The sequence below is a fragment of the Phoca vitulina genome, unplaced genomic scaffold, assembly GCF_004348235.1.
Source record: "Phoca vitulina isolate PV1807 unplaced genomic scaffold, GSC_HSeal_1.0 scaffold1, whole genome shotgun sequence".
NCBI lineage: Eukaryota > Metazoa > Chordata > Mammalia > Carnivora > Phocidae > Phoca > Phoca vitulina.
In genome coordinates this window covers 34,307,908-34,329,644 of record NW_022589704.1, presented here as the reverse complement: position 1 = coordinate 34,329,644, position 21,737 = coordinate 34,307,908, and the positions used below count along the sequence as shown (strand labels likewise).

The 21,737-nt window shown below is 41.9% G+C and overlaps 1 protein-coding gene across 1 annotated transcript in view; it reads left to right on the top strand.

Annotated features, from left to right (window-relative positions):
- LOC116639550 (aldehyde oxidase 2-like) overlaps positions 1-14,329 on the top strand; it is a 77,635-nt gene extending 63,306 nt beyond the window's left edge. Inside the window, 4 exon segments of the mRNA XM_032416098.1 lie at positions 348-413; positions 525-713; positions 3,685-3,852; positions 14,244-14,329. Of these exon segments, the coding sequence (XP_032271989.1) occupies positions 348-413; positions 525-713; positions 3,685-3,852; positions 14,244-14,297 (477 nt within the window). The 3' untranslated portion in view covers positions 14,298-14,329.
- The last annotated feature ends 7,408 nt before the right edge of the window (positions 14,330-21,737 follow it).

Below are 21,737 nucleotides of genomic sequence, written 5' to 3'. Positions count from 1 at the left end.
CACTTCTGATATTGATGAGGTTCAGTGCAGTGTTAATTAACCAGTGAGAGTTCTGGAATAACTGGAGACCTTTTAAATAATTTTTTTTTTTAATTTATTTATTTGACAGAGAGAGACACAGCAAGAGAGGGAACACAAGTGGGGCGGGGGGTGGGGCGGAGGGAAAAGCAGGCTTCCCACTGAGCAGGGAGCCCGATGTGGGGCTTGATCCCAGGACCCTGGGATCATGACCTGAGCCGAAGGCAGACGCTTAATGACTGAGCCACCCAGCGCCCTCTTTTAAATAAATCTTAAGATAATCTTTTTAATTTAAGCTTTTATGGTGAAGTAATTTTCATTTTTGGCAGAAAATCAGAACAGACATCGTCATGGATACATGTTGCAGCCTAAATCCCGCCATTGATATTGGGCAGGTAGGTGCTGGCCCATGGAGATGGATGCCACTTCCTGAAAGTCATTGCAGGGAGACTAAGTACCTCTAAAGAGCATACAGCCTCACAGAGCTTGACATTTTCCCCTTTCAGGTTGAAGGTTCCTTTATTCAGGGAATGGGCCTTTATACCACTGAAGAGCTGAAATATTCCCTGGAAGGTGTTCTGTATTCTCGAGGCCCAGAGGAGTACAAAATTCCAACCATCACTGATGTCCCAGAGGAATTCAATGTCTCCCTGTTGCCATCATCACAAACCCCACCAACCATCTATTCATCCAAGGTAAGCGCTCAAACCTACTGCTGTGCAATGTGATCCATCAAGTAGCATGGTAAATGAAAGCAGGTAGACAAAAAAAATAATAATAATGTCAACCTGTATCAGGACCAAATTACAAGAGACTGTTAGAATTTGGAGAAGAATCACCTAGAGAAAAGTGAGATTCAGAGAGGATAAGTGATCTCTGCCTAATGGCCATCCTTGGCCAAGGTCTTTATTTATTAGTATCTTCTTTCACTGGAAATGCTAAAATTTGGTGAAAAGTTCTGATTTGATAGAATAATATTTTCACTTAAGAACCTTAAGACTAAAATGGGGGGCGCCTGGGTGGCTCAGTTCGTTGGGTGACTGCCTTCGGCTCAGGTCATGATCCTGGAGTCCCAGGATCGAGTCCCGCATCGGGCTCCCTGCTCGGCGGGGAGTCTGCTTCTCCCTCTGACCCTCCTCCCTCTCATGCTCTCCGTCTCTCATTCTCTCTCTCTCAAATAAATAAATAAAATCTTTTTTAAAAAAATAAATAAATAAATAAAATAAAATATTAAATGGGATTAAAGGCATGATACTACTAAAATTTTAGGAAGAAGTGGCAGCATGGGAAGAATCCTAGACTGGGCCTTAGTGGACCTGGGTTCTTAGCCTAGCCTCGCCAGCTCCCTGTGATCATAGATGAATCACTCACCTCTTGGGGGCTCAGGGTCCTCATCCATACCCATAAATGGATCCAGAACAATGGTTCTCAACTGGTCCCCAGGGTACATTTGGCAATGTCTGGAGTTATATCTGGTTATCACAACTACGGTTGTGGAGGGAGGAGATATTCCTAGTCTGGGTAGAGAGGCCAGGGATGCTGCTAAATAGTCTTTAATGCACAAGACAGCCCCCCAACAAAGAATTATCTGGCCCAAAATGTCAGTGGTGTCAGGAAGCAAAGACACAAACCGTTAGTAATTGCTAAAGTAGTGGAGCTGCAAATGAAAATAAAGGTCAGCATTTCTTGTCATTGCTGTATGCAGATTATGTGAAAATCACTCTCAGAGTAGAAACTTTCTTTAGTTTTTTTTTTTTTTTTTTTAATAAGATTTTATTTATTTATTTGACAGAGAGAGACACAGCGAGAGCAGGAACACAAGCAGGGGGAGTGGGAGAGGGAGAAGCAGGCTCCCCGCAGAGCAGGGAGCCCGATGCGGGGCTCGATCCCAGGACCCTGGGATCAGGACCTGAGCCGAAGGCAGACGCTTAACGACTGAGCCACCCAGGCGCCCCGAAACTTTCTTTAGTTTTAAGATGTATTGTTAAAATTTTCTTTTAAGTCTTTTAGGAGACTTCTTACTAGGGGTGATGAATTGATATAAGAGAAAATGAGTTCATCTATATCTGCTGGAATGTTATCATTTCCAAACTGGAGGCCACTGTCAGCCCAGGAACTTTCTCTCATCATATGGTGACGGAACTGGAGGGTGGAGAGGTGGTAGGGGTGCAAATTTGAAAGGAAGGACAATCAGCATCCCCTTTGGGTTCTCATTAGGCTGGAAATCACTCCAAGAGCAGCATTCAGGCCACCAACAGCAATGGGACAGGCAGGACCTGTGAGTCCTATGGTTGTGACCAGCCACTCATATGCAGACCCTGAGGAAACTCATGGGTTTACAGGTGCCCCATAGAGTATATTCTGTAATAATAACAGGGACCTACCGAGTACCAGGCACTGTGCTAGCAGCTTTTGCACTTGCTAAACTTTACAACACCCTGTAGCGTAGATATCATTGCTTGAATTTCACTGATAAAGGAACAGAGGCTCAGAGAGATAATCTCACCCAGAGAAACAGAGGGAGTAAGGGCCAGGTTTCAAACTTCATGTCTCTAGCTTAGGGTTGCAAATTGGGGGCCCACTGGCTGAATCTAGGCTGCAGATGTGTTTTTCTGTGACCCACACAGTGTTTTTAAAAATCAGGGAATTGTAGGGGTGTCTGGGTGGCTCAGTCGGTTAAGTGTCTGCCTTCAGCTCAGGTCATGATCTCAGGGTCCTAGGATAGAGCCCTGCATTGGGCTCCGCATTCAAAAGGGAGTCTGCTTGAGATTCTCTCTCTCCCTCTCCCTCTCCTCCTCCTCCTCTCTCTCTCAAATAAATACATCTTTAAAAATCAGGGAATTGTACATTAAAATAAGAATATCTAAATTCTCTTGAAAAATTGGATGATCTGGTAATTTTGGCTACATTTTTAGAAGACACCAATGGCCCCTTTAGACAGGACATGGGGGTATCTCTACTTCACCATAATTCCCACTTTTCTTTGCTGTCCTTCAACTGCCCACATCCTCTCATTTATATTACCTGATTGTTCCTTGCAGATGATGGGCTTGCAACCCATCATCTGGTACCCAAGTCTGTACTCTTCTAGAGTACCCTACCTCCCCTGATGCTGGAGTCATAACGAGGCATTTTTCTCTCTGCTCATGAAGTTGGCCATTGAATGTGCTTCCCTAAGTAGGATACCACACAGGGTGCCTGGGTGGCTCAGTCAGTTAAGTGTCTTCAGTTCACGATCCCAGGGTCCTGGAATCGAGTCCAGCATCGGGCTCCCTGATCTGCCAGCAGCCTGCTTCTCCCTCCGCTCCCTCCTTCTCTCTCTATCTCTGTCTCTCATGCATAAATAAATAAAATCTTAAATAAATAAATAATAGGATGCCCCCCCCAACACACACACACACACACACACGTGCATGTGCATCCACCTTTCCTATAGAACAAAGATTTAACCTAGACAGCATTACAGATATGGGAAGTTCAGGTGGTATTGCGATTTTTAAGAGTACTCAAGCTTCATTCAGTCAATAAGTTACTGAACAAATTATTGTGAGCAAGACACTGTGCTAGGAGTTAGGGAATACAACGGTGAATAAAGACCTGGGTCCTGAAATATAGTAGCTTGTAACCTAGCATAGAAAATTCTAAAACAAATGTGCTTTCTTCCAGGGCCTGGGGGAGTCCAGGATGTTCCTGGGCTCATCTGTGTTCTTTGCCATCACTGACGCAGTGGCCGCAGCACGCAGGGAAAGAGACATAGCTGGGGACTTCACAGTGAGGAGCCCAGCAACACCAGAATGGGTTCGAATGGCCTGTGTAGATCGGTTCACAGAGATGGTATGGAATTATTGATTTTTTTCCTAAAAGGTGGCTTTTCTATCTCTTGTTTCTTAGACCTCTAAGGTAAATTCATAACCTAATCTGATCAAATTACAAGGTCAAATTATAAAATGTAAGCTTATCAAAGTATTAAGAGGCGGGGTGCCTGGGTGGCTCAGTTGGTTAAGCGGCTGCCTTCAGCTCAGGTCATGATCCCAGGGTCCTGGGATCGAGCCCGCATCGGGCTCCCTGCTCAGCGGAGAGCCTGCTTCTCCCTCTCCCTCTGCTTGCCTCTCTGCCTACTTGTACTCTCTCTCTATCTCTCTGTCAAATAAATAAATAAAATCTTTTAATAAAAAAAAAAGTATTAAGAGGCTAAAAATAAATCACACAAATACCTTGTGTATATGTAGCAATTCTAAATTTTTAAAAAGCATTTCTACATCTGTTATTTAATTTGATTGTCTCGGCAACCCTGAAGTAGGATGATTTATCATGCTTCAAAAACTAATAGCTAAATATGAAACAACTGGATGATTTCATTGAACCATTATATTTCCTCCCTCTATCCTACCTAACCTATCCTACTCTTAAGAAAAACAAACACAAAAAATAATCCATGTATCATGTAGCTACATTTAATAATACACTGTCCGTGTTCCCAGTACAAACACAGAGTACACAGTCTACCTTTCCTTGAGAAATAACGGGATCTTATTACCAGCTGCCGCTTTTCCACTTCATGACAATGCCTCCCAGCCCAGGAGAGGGACGACTGGGAGTCACCTGCTAGATGCCCATGCACACAGCAATCCCAGCCTGCTGAATGCTCGAGAGTCACCACCAGTCATTGAGTCCACCGGTGCCCATTTCCTCATAGCATCCTAATATACACATTAACACTAGTTAGCATTGATTGAGCACCGTCCTAGATATTTTACACAGATTATCTCATGAGTCACTACTATAACTGTCAGGTAACTGGTATTATTTTCTTCATTTTACTATTGAGGAAACTTTGCCCAAAGTCAAGATTCAAACCCAGACCATCTGGCTCCAGTATAGTATATTGCCTCTTAGAGAGAAAAGAATTGATTCTCTACCTCTTAAAGGAAATTTGTGTTTTCAGATCTATATTGAAAGAAGCCTAAATACTTAAATGACCTCTTCAAAACATCCAGCCATAGAGTGAAAGAATAATGTGACCCAGGATTTGGAAATACTGCTCAAAAGGAAGTGTCATCATGACACATTTCCTTCCCTTACATGATCCAGTCCTCTTCCCATCTCCAAACCTGACTCAACATTGCTTGTTCTCCAGTCGTACCAACCACCCCGTCTTTCCCACCAAGTGTCCTGGCAATAGCTCTGCCCTCCCAGGCGGCCCCTCACCTGACTGTGCTGTCCACAGAAGGTTTACTATCACCTACCTCAGGTCAGCCCTGCTCAGCTGGCCACGGTCAGGGAACCAGCACTCCTCCACTGCAGGGACCCCTTCCCAGGACTGACTTGGGCCTAGAGGGCCCTGTCCACCTCCTCCCAACAGCAGTGGTCACATGGTAACTGCGGAATCGCTTGATCTCTACCCCAGTGCATAAGCACTCCCAACCTTTCAAAAAATGTTCTCAGTCATCTTTTGCAGTAATAAATATCCTTTCCCAAAATGCGGCAGATTAGCAAAACTAAAAACATGCAGCAGCAGGTTCTAATCTTCCTTTCTTGCCCATGTTTAACTTTGTCAGTCTTCAAATGACCTGGCTCTCAGAAAATGAATTCCTTCATTTCCAAGTTTTTAGGCCATTTTTAATAGTTGGGTTATCTGGCAAAGTCAGTCTGTCACATGCAATGGTAAGAAGTGAATCGCTTGGATTTCAATTACTATTTGGGACTCAGCCTGCCAGGTACCTTGCTCGTGGGAAGGGGCCATATTTTCTCCCAAGTCTGATGGTTTTTTGATAAGACTAATTTAATATGTCTCTGTGGATATAAATCATGTACTAATTTGTATACCCATCAATCAAATGCTCAGGGTCAGTGTAAAAGTAACATCACATTTTCTTTTTTATATATATTTTATTTTATTTTTTAAAGATTTTATTTATTTATTTGAGAGCAAGAGAGCATGAGCGACTCTCACAAGAGAGCACGAGTGAGAGACCATCAGCCAGTGGGAGGGGCAGAGGGAGAGGGAGAAGCAGATTCCCCACTGAGCAGGGAGCCCGATGCGGCGCTCGATCCCAGGACCCTGGGATAATGACCTGAGCTGGAGGCAGACACTTAACCGACTGAGCCACCCAGGAGTCCCTTCACATTTTCTAAAACACACCTAAATAGCACCTCATGTTATAGTCTAGATTTGATATATAAACCTCATTTTAGTAACATGTATTATTTTTTATCTTCATAAAAGTAACACATGTCCATTATGGAAAAGTAAGAAAAATATTGCAAAGAATAAGATGAAAGTTAAAATCAGCCATACTCCCACTAACCAGAAATAATCATAAAAATTTTGGTATTTAGGGACACCTGGGTGGCTCAGTCGGTTAAATGTCTACCTTCTGCTCAGGTCATGATCCCAGGATCCTGGGATCCAGTCCCGCATCGCTTCTCCCTCTGTCTGCCGCTCCCTCTGCTTATGCTCTCTCTCTCTCTGACAAATAAATAAATAAAATCTTTTTTAAAAAATCTGGTATTTATATATATTCACACACACTTGTAATCATCTCTTAAGTCATAATTATTTATATGTACAATTTATTTACATACTCATTTTCCAAAATTGAGATATCCCTGATATAAATGTTTAAAAAGATTTGAACAGTATAATTGGGAGTGACTTCATGATGAGAGTATGGGCTTCTTCAAATTCTTGACAATACTTCCGGGATTCAAGAGTTTCTCTGTTCTGACCTCCAGACACCCACAGCAAAGGATAACCAGAAGCCAGCCTTCAGTGGGGCCTCCCAAGGGAAGCAGAGAGGAGGAAGTCCTGACTCTTGGTTTAACAAAGAGGACCAGAAACACACGAAATATAGATTCTGCTACTTCCTGTCACAGGACATGGCAATACTCCTCCATCCGTATTGTACCGCACAGCAGGTTCCAGACATTGTTCTGGGGGCTGGGAAGTCAGAAGTGAATGAAACAGAGAGCAGCCTCTCCATTTGTGGAGCTTACTTTCTAGAAACCCGAAGTCCACCTTCCATCTCTCTAGCCTGGGTCGAAGCAGCCTCTTCGCTGGCCTTCCTATACCTAGTGCAGCTAGAAAGTTGTGGTGTGACAAATGTGATCATGGCACTCTAGCATGTACAGAGGTGAGAAGGTTCCCAGTGCTCTTCAGATAAAGATATAACTTTTTAACTTGCCCTGCCAAACCTATAAACCTGCAAGTCCAGCATGGCCGGCCTCGCCCACTTCTCCAGCTCTGCACGGTACCCTCCCCTGCCTTCTCTCTCCATGCTGGCCACCTTCTGTCTGTTCCTCTTGTCAAGGACACAGGCCTCCAACAAGCTCTGCCTTCTGCTAGTAACCATCTTTATCCTTTTTTCAGGCTAATCCCACTCACCTTTCATATTTTTAATCAAATTCAAGAAATCAATTCAATACTTTCCTTTTTGCATATTTTGAAGTACTGGGAGTATACTGGGGAACCAGACTCACAGGTACCTGCTCTAAGTTGTTTATGGTGTAGCAGGGGAGAAAGACAAATAATTACCGTGAATTGTTAAGTGCTTAGCTGACTCTGGGTTATGCCTGTGAATCAATAGAACAAAACTTTTCTAAATTAGCCTTAACCTTTTCTTAAAGTCAAAGAGATCATAGATTTGGCCCCAGCTTTGATCATTCAACATGCAATCATTCATTCATTTTTCCATGCACTGGACACTGCTGGGGAACTAAAGAAGCAGTGAGCCAGTCAATCCCTGCCCACATGGAGCTTACATTCTACTGGGGAAACCAGACAGTAAATAAGTAAACAAACACACAATATAATTTCAGGTGGTGATAAATACTATGAAGCAAAATAGAAAAATCGGGGGCTAGAATGTGATGGAGAGATTATTTTAGATAATTTTTGATGGCTTATTAGAGAAATTTTCTCTAGGGCATTGACATTTGAGCTGAGGCCTGAATGAAGTGAGGGAGCAAGCATAAAGCTGGTAATGGTATGGTTAGAGAATAGTTAATGCAAAGGCCCTGTGGCAGTTTCATTGGATTCAAAGTAGCATGGGACCAAGTAGCCCTCAAAAATGGCCTTACCTTGTTAGTCTCTGATATTGGTAGAAAAAACTTGTAACTAAAAGGCTGCAGTTGTTGTTCTTCCTGGCATAAAGATATCAGAAATAAAAATGTGTGGGGTGCCTGGATGGCTCAGTCGATTAAGCATCCGACTCTTGATTTCAGCTCAGCTCACAATTTCAGGGTGGTGAGATCAAGCCCTGCATCAAGCTCTGTGCTGAGTGTGGAGCCTGCTTAAGATTCTCCCTCTCCCTCTCCCTCTGCCCCTCCCGCACTTGCTCTCTCTCCCTCTCTAAAATAATTAATTAATTTATAAATAAATAAAAATAAAATTTGTGACTTACTTATCTCCACATCAGGAGGGTGAAACCTGAATAATCCTTATTCCAGCTTCCGTTGCAACTAGCCTCTATCACAATCCAGGTCTATATCTTCAGTTCTTTAGAAATTACGATTTGTTCACACGGCAGGCCTCCTAAAGTTCTCATAGCCTGGCTCCTCACACAGACCAGTCTCTTTAAAGCATCTTAGAACAAATCTGAGCCTATATCAGATTTACATTTAATCAAACTACAACATGGTATTTTAACCGAAATACAGTCTACCCTTGAACAACACAGGTTTGAACTGTGCAGGTCCACTTATACCCAGATTAATACAGTACAGCACTGTAAATGTATTTTCTCTTCTTTAAGATTTTCTTTATAACCTCTTCTCGTCTCTTACTTTATAATAAGAATACAGTATATAATACATATGTGTTCATCAACTCTGTTATCAGTAACAGGATTCATTTCAGTCAACAGTAGGCTATTAGTACTTAAGTTTTGGGGGAGTCAAAATTATAAGTGGATTTTCACCTTCACGGGGGGTCAGCACCCCAGCCCCCACATTGTTCAAGGGTCAACTGTATATAATGATTCACTCTGGCATATAAAACTGTACTATGCAAAAAAACAAAAAACAAAACAAACTTTTTTGAGAAACAGATATTAACACTCCTAGTATATTTGGCCTTTGAATTCTGTTGTCAAAACACAATTTGTTATGACACATGAGAAGGCAAGAGGTTCAGAAGGTCTGTGTACCAGAACATGAGCATTGGAAAGTCTAAAACCTCCTCTTGAAATAACCTCCTTTTAACCATAAGGTAAATAACAGCCTGCCTATATCTATTTCTTAAACAGAAATGATGGTCAAACCCTCATTACTTGTCCTTTGGAATTAAATAAAATAACACATGTAAGAATATTGTGTAAATACAAGTCACTCTGTAAATATTAAAGTGAAGTTTCCACCAAATACCCATAACTATTAATGACTTTCTTCAAAATATGCCTCTCCCAAAGGGCTTAAAAAGAATTTCCACATTAAATCAAGCTGACCTGCTAAGGGCTGAAAAAAACAACCCTTAAGACTAGCAGCCTCATTTTCACAGATAATTAGCTTTAAGCTTCAACAAAAAGCAGGCCGAAAAAAAAAAATTCTTCTATTTGAACAATCATTTACTATATCAAAGATTGTTTACATCTGTGGCTTTGGTTACCTTGATCAAAGTTGTTGATTATTGTTTTTATCCATGGGCCCTTTCCTAGGTGGTTAACTCCTGGTCAGAACAGTGTTGCTGGTGGTAGGTCCTGCTCAGAGCCCAGCAGAGCAGCCCGGCTCAGCCAGACCCAGCCAGAAACATCATCTGTATATATTCGCCTTTTTGGTGATGGGAGAAAGAAAAATGTATTTCTCGGAAAATGTGTTTTGTATAGTCACTTAAAATTCCACAAGGGAAAAAAAAGGAAATTTCTCTTAAAGATATACAGAAAATACCTAATTAATACTTTCAAGTTAGAACTTTTCCTTAGAAACAGTGATTTCATCCAAAAAAAAAAAAAAAAAAAATCTTTAGGATTCAAAGACAAGAAGAGCTCCACAGCCTTAAAAATTAGAAAAATCCTGCCTTAAGGAATTTGGCAGTAGGACAAATACAAAAACCTTGTTATCACTAGCAGCAAAAAGTATTTATTAAAGTAACTACAACACCGTGGTGGGTAGGGGCTGCCACCACGGGAAGCCATGTAAAGTCAAGGAGCAGATTCAGTTTCTGTCTCCTGGAAGCTAAAATCAGACACTCAGCTTAGAAACAAGTATGTAAACAGGTTTCAGTTCACCCCACATTTTAAAGGGGCAGCTTTATCATGCTGACTCATAAGGAATGCTTGCAACCACAATGAGTGGGTATGTCATGTGTTAGGCGGAGGCCTGACTTTAGAGTAACTTCATGGGAACCAGTCCTTCCATTCTAGACCGTTACCCAGTTCCGATGGCCATGCCTGCCCTGCCCTGTTATCCTGTACAGCTGGTGGGTGTCTGGTTTCTGAAGGCCTTTACCCTCCCCACTCTGCAAACCCTAATGCAGCCTCCTTCCACCTGCTTCCTTCCCTCTGCATCACTAGCACCTTGCCACCCCCATGCTTCGCTTTCCCTTCCTGCTTCTTTTGTATTTCTAGATGCCCAGACTCAGTGAGAGTTGGCAGCATTAAAAGTGCCACCTGTTTAGTTCAGTAAAGGGAGCCCTTCCTGCCAGATGAAGGAGAGACATATGAACATTTCCTGCGCTGTGAGCAGCCCGGTTTGCCTACACTGCCGTCAGCTGGTTTGCCCCCAAACACTAGTCCTCAACCACATATCCTGTGTGCCACCTTGCATTTCTCTGAGCAGAGGGAGATGTACTGCCGGTCCTACATGATTGTGTTCTATTTTTTTGTAGTGTTGGAACCTACCCCCATCACATGTAGAAACAGGCATTCTGCATCCTGTCCTGCTGAAAGCTAAGCCACAGATACTTGGCAAGGCCTTAAAACTAGCACAGACACACCTCAGCCCCATGGGTTCTGCGAGCTGGAGCGCAGACACAAACGCACGCTGAGGAGATGACTGCAGTGGAGGCTCCCATGGTGCCTTCCTCAGAATGCTGTCTACCCTTCTGCACACAGACACACAAACACACAAACATTACTCACATGCACATGCACACACGCTCAGACAGGCACATGCCCTCTAGTTCTTCATCACGTTCTCCTCCCAGCCTCTCACACTATCTGGGAAGACGTTTTACTGGCACTCGAACAGGCTGGGAAACTGGTTCTGTGTTGAACATGCTTGTTGCAGGGTGTGGGGGCCAAATCTGTTCCCTGCCATGCTTGGTGACACTTGACACAGTGGCGTTTCTTACCACTGAAGGGGGATTATCTGACACTGTTACTGAATGTATATTTTTGTATCTAAGAGCTCTCCTACCTGGTCTCTGGAAGGTAACTCCTCTAGCTGAGAGAAGCAGAGGAAGAAGAGAGGTAGGGAGAGCACCTAAAAAGGAACAGGGCAAAGCTGGAGGCATTCCTCGGATGAAGAGAGAAACAAGCAATGCAGACTGTGACACAGGAAGGAGGCAGCCGTTTAACTAGCAATGGACAGGAGTTCCAATGTACTTAGTGGTTAAGACACAGGTGCTGGAGTCAGAAGGATGTAGGTTAGAATCCTAGCCTTACATTTGGTGATTCATATAACTTCTCTGATCATTCAGTTTCCTTATCTATAAAATGAGGGGAGAGGTCTGTGGAGAGAATAATTCTAATTACTTTACAGCATTGTTGTAAGGATTACAATAACGCATGAATAGCATTTTCGCACTTGTCACACATAGTAAGTGGTCAATACACACTGAGGATGAGGATGAGGATGGTGATGATAATGAAGATGATTGAGTCAAAAGTCCACGAGACCACCTTCAGATTTAATGATTTGCTAGACGGACTCACAGAACTCAGAAAAGCTGGTATACTCACGGTTATGGTTTATTACAGTGAAAAGATACAGGTTAACATCAGCAAAGGAAAAAGGAACATAGGGCAGGGTCCAGGACAGGCCAGGCACCAGCTTCCAGTTGTCCTCTCCCAGTGGAGTCACATAGACAACACCTAATTCTCCCAGCAGTGATGTATGAGAAGATATACAAGGTATTGCCAACCAGAGAAGCTTACCTGAGCCTTGGTATCCAGAGTTTTTATTAGAGATCAGTCAAGTAGGCATAAGTTGCCTGCATCTGACCTTAGTTACTCAGCGTCCAGAACTTCCAGAGGTTAAATGATACCACATGGCTCAAGGCCCCAGGTAAACAAAGACATCTTATCAGGTGGGATTTCAAGGGCTTTGGTGTTACCTCTCAGGAGCTGGTCTGGGGCTAAAACTTTTTTTGGAATGTGCAGAGTTTGGACAACCCAGGCCTGCTGACTTACTCCTTTACTGCACAGTGATGATGACAAAGATGGCAACTACCCATTGTCACTAGACCTTGAGACCAATGAGATTGGGCCAAATATATCTCAGAAGCTGAGAGTTAATGAAAAGCAGAATTGGTCTGGACAGTCATAGTGAATATTGCCTTAACTGTTGAGAACCAACAGGGAGAAATAGAATGGAGAAGGAAGGGGATGATGGCACCAAGCAAAGAAGATAAAGGGAAGATTACCCAAAGCCAATGAAGAGCAGCTTAAGTCCCAGAGGTGGGGCCTTTGAGACCAAAACAAAACAAAACAAAACAAGTGTTAGGTCCTCACTCCAAGAGCTAAGGAGTTGGTGAGACTCAAGAAGGCCAGGAATGACTATTGAACTGTGTTCCAAAGCAGAGGGGCACCTGGGGGCCTAGGTCTGGTGAAAAGAATTAGAAGCAGGTTTTGGAAAAGACTAAAAATTCCATTCCGTTTAGCAGAGGAGCTGACCTAAAACCACCTTAGACTAGACTGAGGCGCTTTGTCTGAGTCTAGCCCAGCCCAGGTGCAACAGGATGGTTCTAAATGAGATAGCCAAGCAACTCCCCAAGCCCCAGGTAAGTAGAGAACACGGAAAGGCCCTTTGAGAAGGGCAAACCTAGCCCCCATTTACATTTCAATACAGACTAAGAGCAAACAGAACAGAATTTGTGAAGATAACAGGTTAGAATTTGAGGGTTTTTTTGTTTGTTTTTGTTGTCTTCTTTTTGTATCTCTATGAAAGAAATATTAGGAGAAATGCTTTTTGGAATCTTCGTAACTTTCCATTACTTATGGGAAGTTTGTTTTTGTTTTTAACAGTTTTGTAACTAAAAGTCAACTCTCCAAACAAAAACAGGACAGCAGCAGAGGGGAGGAATACCTGCTTTCTGCCAGACCTGAGGGTGGGGGAGGTCCCAGCAGAGGACTCAGGAATTGAGGAGCACAAGGAAGAAGGATAAACAAGTCAAATTCTTGGGGCTTGTAGCCCAGGATAGTAGAATGAGCCTGGGGGTTAATTAGCAAGGGCACTATTCCACACAAATCATTTGGCTAAAGGTGTAGATGGGGCTGTTCTCAGATCACTGCAGAGGAGACCAAGTCTGTAGGCTCCAGTGCAAACAACTCTCAGCCTAACCACTCTCCCCTTCCCACTATCCTCCCCCAAACATCTTCCTAAAATATATCATTCTGAGGGGCGCCTGGGTGGCTCCGTCGTTAAACATCTGCCTTTGGCTCAGATCATGATCCCAGGGTCCTGGGATCGAGCCCCACTTCGGGCTCCCTGCTCTGCGGAGAGCCTGCTTCTCCCTCTGCCTGCTGCCCCTCCCCCCACCTACCCCCACTTGTGTGCAATCTCTCTCCCAAATAAGATGTATCATTCTCTTTGGAATTCACATCTGGGAAGCAAAGAAGATAGGTAAGTAATCAAAGTGCCCTCTTAAGCAACATTTAAGTATAGCAGAGATCACAACACGGAATCACTGTCACTTCAGAGTTGTCATGAGAGGAATGGAACCATCCCATTCCTCAGGAAAATCCTGACTCCTCCTCTCAGAAAATTTTTCAAGGGTTGCCTGGATGGCTCAGTAGTTAAGCGTCTGCCTTCGGCTCAGGTCATGATCCCAGGGTCCTGGGATCGAGCCCCACATCGGGCTCCCTGCTCCGTGGGAAGCCTGCTTCTCCCTCTCCCACTCCCCCTGCTTGTGTTCCCTCGCTCGCTTTGTCTCTTTCTGTCAAATAAATAAATAAAATCTTAAAAAAAAAAAGAAAGTTTTTCAAAACCTACAGATTTGAGATAGTTTTTCTGATGAGATATTGCAATGGCATTATGACATTAAGTATTTTATTTGCTTTCTTTCTTAGATCCCAAGAGATGACCCAAAGACATTTAAACCTTGGTCTATCCCTATAGCGTAACGTTGCTGTCATTTCCTAAAAGGTAAGATTATTAAGCTGAAAGACAATTACTCAGAAAGAAAAAACATCAGCCAGGCCAGTAGCTTTCAAACTGTTCTAAGGAAGTTTAGGATTGCACAAATGTATAAATCTAGTTTCTTTTTTTAAAAGATTCTTTATTCATTTGAGACAGACAGAGAGAGAGAGAAGGAGAGAAGGAGCAAGGGGAGGGGCAGAGGGAGAGGGAGAAGCAGGCTCCCCAATGAGCAGGGCATCCTGCCGCCCAGAACCCTGGGATCATGACCTGAGCCAAAGGCAGACCTTTAACTGACTGAGCCACCCAGGAGCCCCTCTAGTTTCATTTTTAAATTCTTATCCAACATTTAATTTTTTAACACTAAACACGCATGGCTTTGGATGCTGACAAGGAAAGTCAAGGTATTTTATCCAAGAAAAACATAGCAATTTTTCTTTTCATTTTCTTCTCTTTTCTTTTTTAAAGATTTTATTTTTAGGTAATCTCTATACCCAACATGGGGCTCGAACTCATAACTCTGAGATCAAGAGTCACATGCTCCATCGACTAAGCCAACCAGGCGTCCCAGTTTTTCTTTTCATCTTAAAATAAAATTTTAAATGAGAAAGCTGGGATGCCTGGGTGGCTCAGCCGGTTAAGCGGCTGCCTTCAGCTCAGGTCATGATCCTAGGGTCCTGCTCAGCGGGGAGCCTGCTTCTCCCCTGCCTGCCGCTCCCCCTGCTTGTGCTCTCTATCTTTCTCTCTGACAAATAAATAAGTAAAATCTTTAAAATAAATAAATAAAATAAAATAAAATGAGAAAGCTCTGGATTAAGATATTTTAAAGATCCGATTCCCTGATTCTTTTGAGAATCACTTATATCTTGAGTGCAAAACACCAAACTAAAATCTATTGCTTCCCACATTTATAATTAATTAGTGCTATTTAAAAGAGGTATCTAGTTGTATTTGTTGAGTTCAACGGCTACAATTTTATAGTGCAGCTTAACACAAAACACAGAACACTAAAGGCTTTGGAGCATGACCACCAAAACTGCCTGGGAAATTTATGCTGACAAAAAGAAACATACTTTCCTTGTTGGAAAATTAAACTGTTTTTCTGCACACTTACTGGGCAACAATTTTTAACGTTGAAAATGAAAGCAGAGTCGAGAACTACATCGTAGATTCAGAGAAAAAATTTTTTTTCTTCAAACTCTAATTTTCCAATTAAATGTCTAAAACAACCTATGTGTATTAACAGATATGTTTAATTCCATTGTGCTTTGTCACCTAAGAACTTGCATTGATAGTTTTGCTATATCAGACTAAATAATTGATGAGATTTTTGTTTCTCCTTTCACAGTAACAACAAAAATCAAAATAGTCAACATTTAAAATTATATTTTAAATTATTATAAAATAGTAATTAAAAAACATACACCCACGTATAGAGGGCAGAATAGTTAGCTCTTTAATTATTCTCTCTCTCCCTACCTCTCTCTTTCCGTATCAAAATTAAATGTGGATATGCTGGCAAATTCCCTCTAATCCCTGTATAAAACAAGGCTTGTAAAGTGCACAGAATTGTGCCTGACACTAGTACTCAAGGAAAGCCACACACACACACACACTCAGGTACACTAAGTGCCAAACTTTAACAAATTGGAGACAATCAGTGAATGAACTGGGCTGTCAAGTTTTTGTACAAACTTCAAAATAAAGAACATCCTCAGAGTGCAAGAGAAATTTAAAAACCAAAAATCAAAGCCAAACCAAAAAAATCTCTTTTGCTACTTTACCACTTACAGCTATTTATGTGTCAGAATTATCTCCATGCTGTGCAGTTAAAAAAAAAAAAAAGGCAGATATAAATTACATTCTGAGTCTTTAACTGTCATCCTTTACCCGCAATTTCAGATTTTTGCTTCCTTCAAAGTAGCATAATTGTTCTCATATATTTGCTTTATAAGCAAGTGTTAAACACTGACCTTATTAAATTTGTACCCCACTAAAATCATGTGTGTGTGTGTGTTCCCATAACATTTTAAACCTCTGCTAAAAATGTGTGAAAATCTCTGAGCTCATCCAGCTTCTCATTTACTTTATAAATGAAGAGATGGAGGCCAAGGAAGAATAAGAACTACCTAAATATGCTTATTCAGATCCGTAAAGCTTTACCAATCCAATTTTTCAACTATTTATTGTTTTCCTTATAAGCAAAAGTTGGGGGATTTGCACACTTTTATAATTATTCTCTTTTCTTTTTTTTCCAGGTGTTTCAGTTTTTCACAAGTAAAAAGGTGGTTTGTTAATCCAAACTGATATTCTTATACTGTTGTGGAAAAAAGACACAAATTTTAGAAACATTATTCAAGTCGGATTAGGTTAAAGATTAATCACTATTTATAAATTATTTACTTAGACTTTCTAGGCTAGAGGCCACCAGACAAATTTTGCAATATACACCATAGCCAAGTTTAAGTTTGATTTGTTTCTGAAGATATCATGTAAATATTGCTCTAAAAGCAAATTGTTTCTTTCTGTGTCCATCCAATCTAACTGGACTAGTAATGCAAGTTACAAACCTATAATGAAAGACACTTCTCAGTAAATAAATATGTGATTACTTTTCCCAAGGATACGTTTGATTTAGTGGTGACAGGTAGGAACACTACAAGAGTTCTGCAAGGTTTTGTTTTGTTCCTACTGTGAATTAGCTGTGGGTCTGTGCAGGAGCATCTGACAGCAAAGGAGTGGTATTTTACTCATGTAGGTCAGCTATTCAACTGGTTAACATTCTTTTGGAATTTGGAGATAAAAAGGCAATGTAAAAACTATTCAATGTATTATCATAAAACCCTTTAATTTTTTGTCCTAGAAAACATCTGATCTAGTATCAGTTTCAGAAATACTTCCCTGCTCAGTTTCCCGTATATTGAAGGGAGTAACACAGAGCAAAAGAGTTCTAAATTGTAATCATCCCAACGTTGTAGTCTAAAACATGTGGGATCCACCAAATTCCATTGATCTGAGTTTTTGAGGCCATCAGAGGAGGAGAATATGAATTAGGCCTTATTTGACCAAAAGTCAGGAGGTAAACTGACACTCTGTCAGCCAGAGTTTGCATGATGAAGTCACCAAGCCACCGTCCGCAAGGACTCCGGAAGCGAATGAGGGAGGAGGGGCTGATCTGAGAGCAATGGGTGACGGGTGAGAGGAGGCAGAGATCAGGCTTGCCCTATGGGAGGCTGTAGGTCGCTGGAGGCAGTGAGCACATCTGGTTGAAGGGACTGGGATACGGCTGTGCACAGGCCTGTCCACTGACTTTGGAGGCTTCACTAGGGCCACAGGAGTCTAAGGGAAGAAGTGGGACTGGAGCACAAAGAGAAAGGAGACTAGAACAGAGAAGTCATAGGCAAGACAAAAAATCATGCAAGGTTTTTGCACACATAAGCAGAAGAGCTTGGGAATTTAGTGGGAATAGCCAGGGCAAAATAAGCTGAAAGTAATAAAAAAAAAAGTTTTGGCTCTCAAAAATAAAATCCTTAACTGTGTAATCTAATGTGAATATAAGAAATTTGTTTGGGGGCGCCTGGGTGGCTCAGTCAGTTAAGTCATGATGGGGGGGTCCTGGGATTGAGCCCTACACTGGGCTCCCTGCTCAGAGGGGAGTCTGCTCCTCCCTCTCCCTCTGTCCCTCTCCCCCTGCTTGTGCTCTCTCTTTCTCTCTCTCTCTGTTAAATAAATAAATAAAATATTTAAATTTTTTTTTGTTTTATCATCTGTATCATTTTAAACAGTGGTAAATATAATTCATATTTTGTAAAAATTTGGTCTTGTTGGGGCTAAGGATGGTTACTAGGCATTTATTTTCTATTTGTCACAGTTGAGAACTATAAAGCAGCAAAAATAGAGGGGTCTATATAAAAATTACTTGTGTGAGTTGATACACTAAAATCTGAATGGCATGGATATCAATCAAATACTTTTTCAAAAAGGCACAGTTGAAACCACATACTTGAAACCAGTTCTTTGGGCTCTAAGCATCGTTAAAGGATAGTTACTAAATTTTTTTAATTAGTAATACATTCACACAGTTCAAAAATATAAAAAGGTATATAGTGCAAGGACTTATTCTCATACCATCCCCATCCAGCCAATTCTCACACAAGCACAAAATATAACCACTTTTTAAAAAAAGATTTATTTATTTGAGAGAGAATCCCAAGCAGACTCCACTCTGAGTGCAGAGCCCTGCTGGTGTGGGGCTCCATCCCACAACCCTGAGATCATGACCTGAGCCGAAATCAAGAGTCGGACACTCAACCAACTGAGCCACCCAGGCGCCCCAACCATTTTTGTTAGCTACTTTTTTTTTTCCCTCTTCAGGAATAGCTGGTCCCAGAAGGCCCAGCCACTCTTGTCAAGATTAAAGTTACTCTTAGTTGGTCCCACACATGGATGGGACACAGTGACCAAATGTCGGGGTGGTAGGGGAAGTCTAAGGTGACAGGACGAGCAGCTGGTTCCTGCCCATGTTACACCTGCTGGACCCACTGAATGAGGTGCTGATCCCCCCTCCCCGTCTAGACAATTCTATCCCTTTCCCCATGTCAGCAGCGCCCTGGTGCCTGTAACAATGAGGAATATAACCCTTAACGCTCATCATGGCTCTGTGGATCCTCCTGTTTTCCCCATGGGTCTTGGGCACACAGAAGGCATTTGTACTCTTGCCTTCTGAACCTGGGCTCTCTGAGTGGGTTTTCTCTCCTGAAAGGAAAAGCAGCCTGCTCCCAGCTCCACCCCCAGAATAGTGAAAATTAACATTTGATCTGTCTCATATAACTGTGTAGACAAATAGCAAAAAGATATCACTCCTGATTCATAAGATGCTGAAAAGAAGTTTAAAAATGAGGCAGAAATAGTTGGAGACAGAAAATAAAGGCATTTTCTCAGTCTCCTTACACAACCTTGAATGAGTTGATACTAAGATATCACTGGGTACAAAACAAGAATGTTCTTTCCTTGGCATAGCCACCATAGCAGGACAGACATTCCCACACTCCCTTTACTTCATATTTAGATGATGTCACCAGCTGTCTAACTGGTCTTGTTCCAAACCATTCTGCACATAGCTGCCCGGATAATCTTTCTCAACATCTATAACCACCTATCCTCACTGGGTAAAAGAGTAGCATTCAACAGGACAGTTTCTTCTTCCAAAAAGGACTGTACTGTAATTTGTGTGGTAGTCACCAGTTGCTTCCATCTGCTTGGGGTCTTTTCCTTTGGGAAGTTTCCCGTCCTCCAATCCATGTGTTCCAGGAGGGCTGCTGGGCAAGGCACAGGACAAGCTGGGTCCAAGTCTCAACCGAGAGTGAGACTCTTGAGTAAGGTCCATGAGGTTAAAAGGCCACTGGTACAGATTGCCTGGATGGCCCAGCTGCGGGGAGCAGGTCCACAAGCTCTGCTGCTAGACCCTCAGAGGTACCCCATCCCTGTGCATCTCAAGGGCTGCTTCTCCAGTTCTGCCCTCAATTCTGTCCGCTAGCCAATATCTTTCCCGTTTTATTAGTTTCCTAGAGCTGCCATCACAAATTCCCACAAACTGGATAGCTTAAATATTTATTCTTTCACAGTTCTGGAGGCTAGAAGTTCAAAATCAAGGTGTTAGCTGGGCCATGGATTCTAGGGAAGAACCCTTCCTTGCCTCGTCTGGTGGCTTAAATATATCATATCATTTATACTAAATTTCTAAAGTATTTTAAAGTAAATTACTACACAGAAAACAACACCGATTAAGACCAGACTCCTTAATATATCCGCCTAGGTTCTTCTCAGAGTAACCCTCGCTTCATCTCCGCTGTTCCTCCCCCAACACACACAGACATATGTACAAACTACACTCCACACTAGACACACCAAGCTGCTCCCTGCTCCTAGAAGTCGGCAGCCATCGCCACTTCTCAGGCCTTTCCACATGCCGCTTCTTGCCCCTACTTCTCCACCTGACTAACCTCTTCTCTTCCTTCAAGTCCCACTTTAGCTATCTCCTCTTCATACTCCTCTGGGAGCCCCTTCCTTCCCAGCCCTGCAGATCTGGCCACTCCCTCATCCACATTCTAGTGGCATCTAGTGCAGATCTCTCCATCTGTACGTTCACAGTGATACTGCGCTTGTCACTATCATCTGTGTCCCTTGCTGGACAGTGCACGTCATAAGAACCACAATTTATTGTTTTCCGACCTCTATTATAGCACACCAGGCACATAGTAGGTACTTAGCAGATATGTGTTGAATAAAACAAAAGTGAAGGTCCTAGAACATTCCATTTCTCACCTCTTCTGCCAAGGAAAAGCAGAGACCTTCCTCACTGTTCTTAGCAAATGCTTTGCTCAAAGACAAATCTGTTGCTTACATACTGTTCTTTCTAGACAAGTGATTCTCAAAATGTCATAAGACACCAAAGTTCTTCATGTTATTTCATAACACTTTTTACCTGGGTTCTAAAAGTTCATGGAATTTGGGCATTTTAAAACTTGACTCATATTCAAAGTAATAGGTATAGAGAATTGTTGCAGATTTTCACATTAGCACTTCCTATGACAATTTGCCTAATGCTCAGAACCTCTGTTGTGGACAAGCCTTATTGTATAAAGCCCTCTGAGGCCACAACCACCTGCACTAGCTAGGTTCTGAAAAATGAAGCTATGTTTTAAAAGAAAACGACTTTTGGTCTTTCTGGAACCAGAAAAGGAAATCCTCCAAGACAGTTTTAATACTGCATTTTAAGAGTAGAATCAGAAATGCACGATGAGTAAAAGGCTACTTTTCTCATCAGATACATTGGCATTAGATTTCCATTATAGACCATCCATGACCTTCTTCTGGAAGAATAATCATCATCAATGATATTATATTTAGCTTCCCTTGAAAGTAAAACAGCCCTGCTCCCTTACCGAGTTTCTGTGAAGAACTTTAAAATGCATGTGAAAATATTTTGTAAACGATAACATCCTGTCTGTATGTAAGGTCTACAACAACCACTCTATGACTACTAATATCAGGAGCAGTAGTAGTACTTACTACCAGTACTGTGGTTCCTGCTGCCGTTTCTACTACCACTAACAACAACAATAAAGCACCAACTAATTTCTATTCAGTTTAGTTGCTTTCTCATTTTAGGCTAATAACTTGATATCACACATAGGCCCCTAAAAAGTGAAATTTGGGCTTATAAAAAGAGAGCAAAGAAAGATGGCCATCTAAATATGCCAGGCAACAGTTCAACATACATTCGAGATCATTTTCTAACACAGAGATCTTTAGATCTAGATTATCAAGAAGACTTCTTGTTCTTTAAATGAATTTTAATATATTAAGAAATAAGAATTAATAAGCAATAAACAGTCCTTCCTAAATAATCCTATAACTAACAGTTA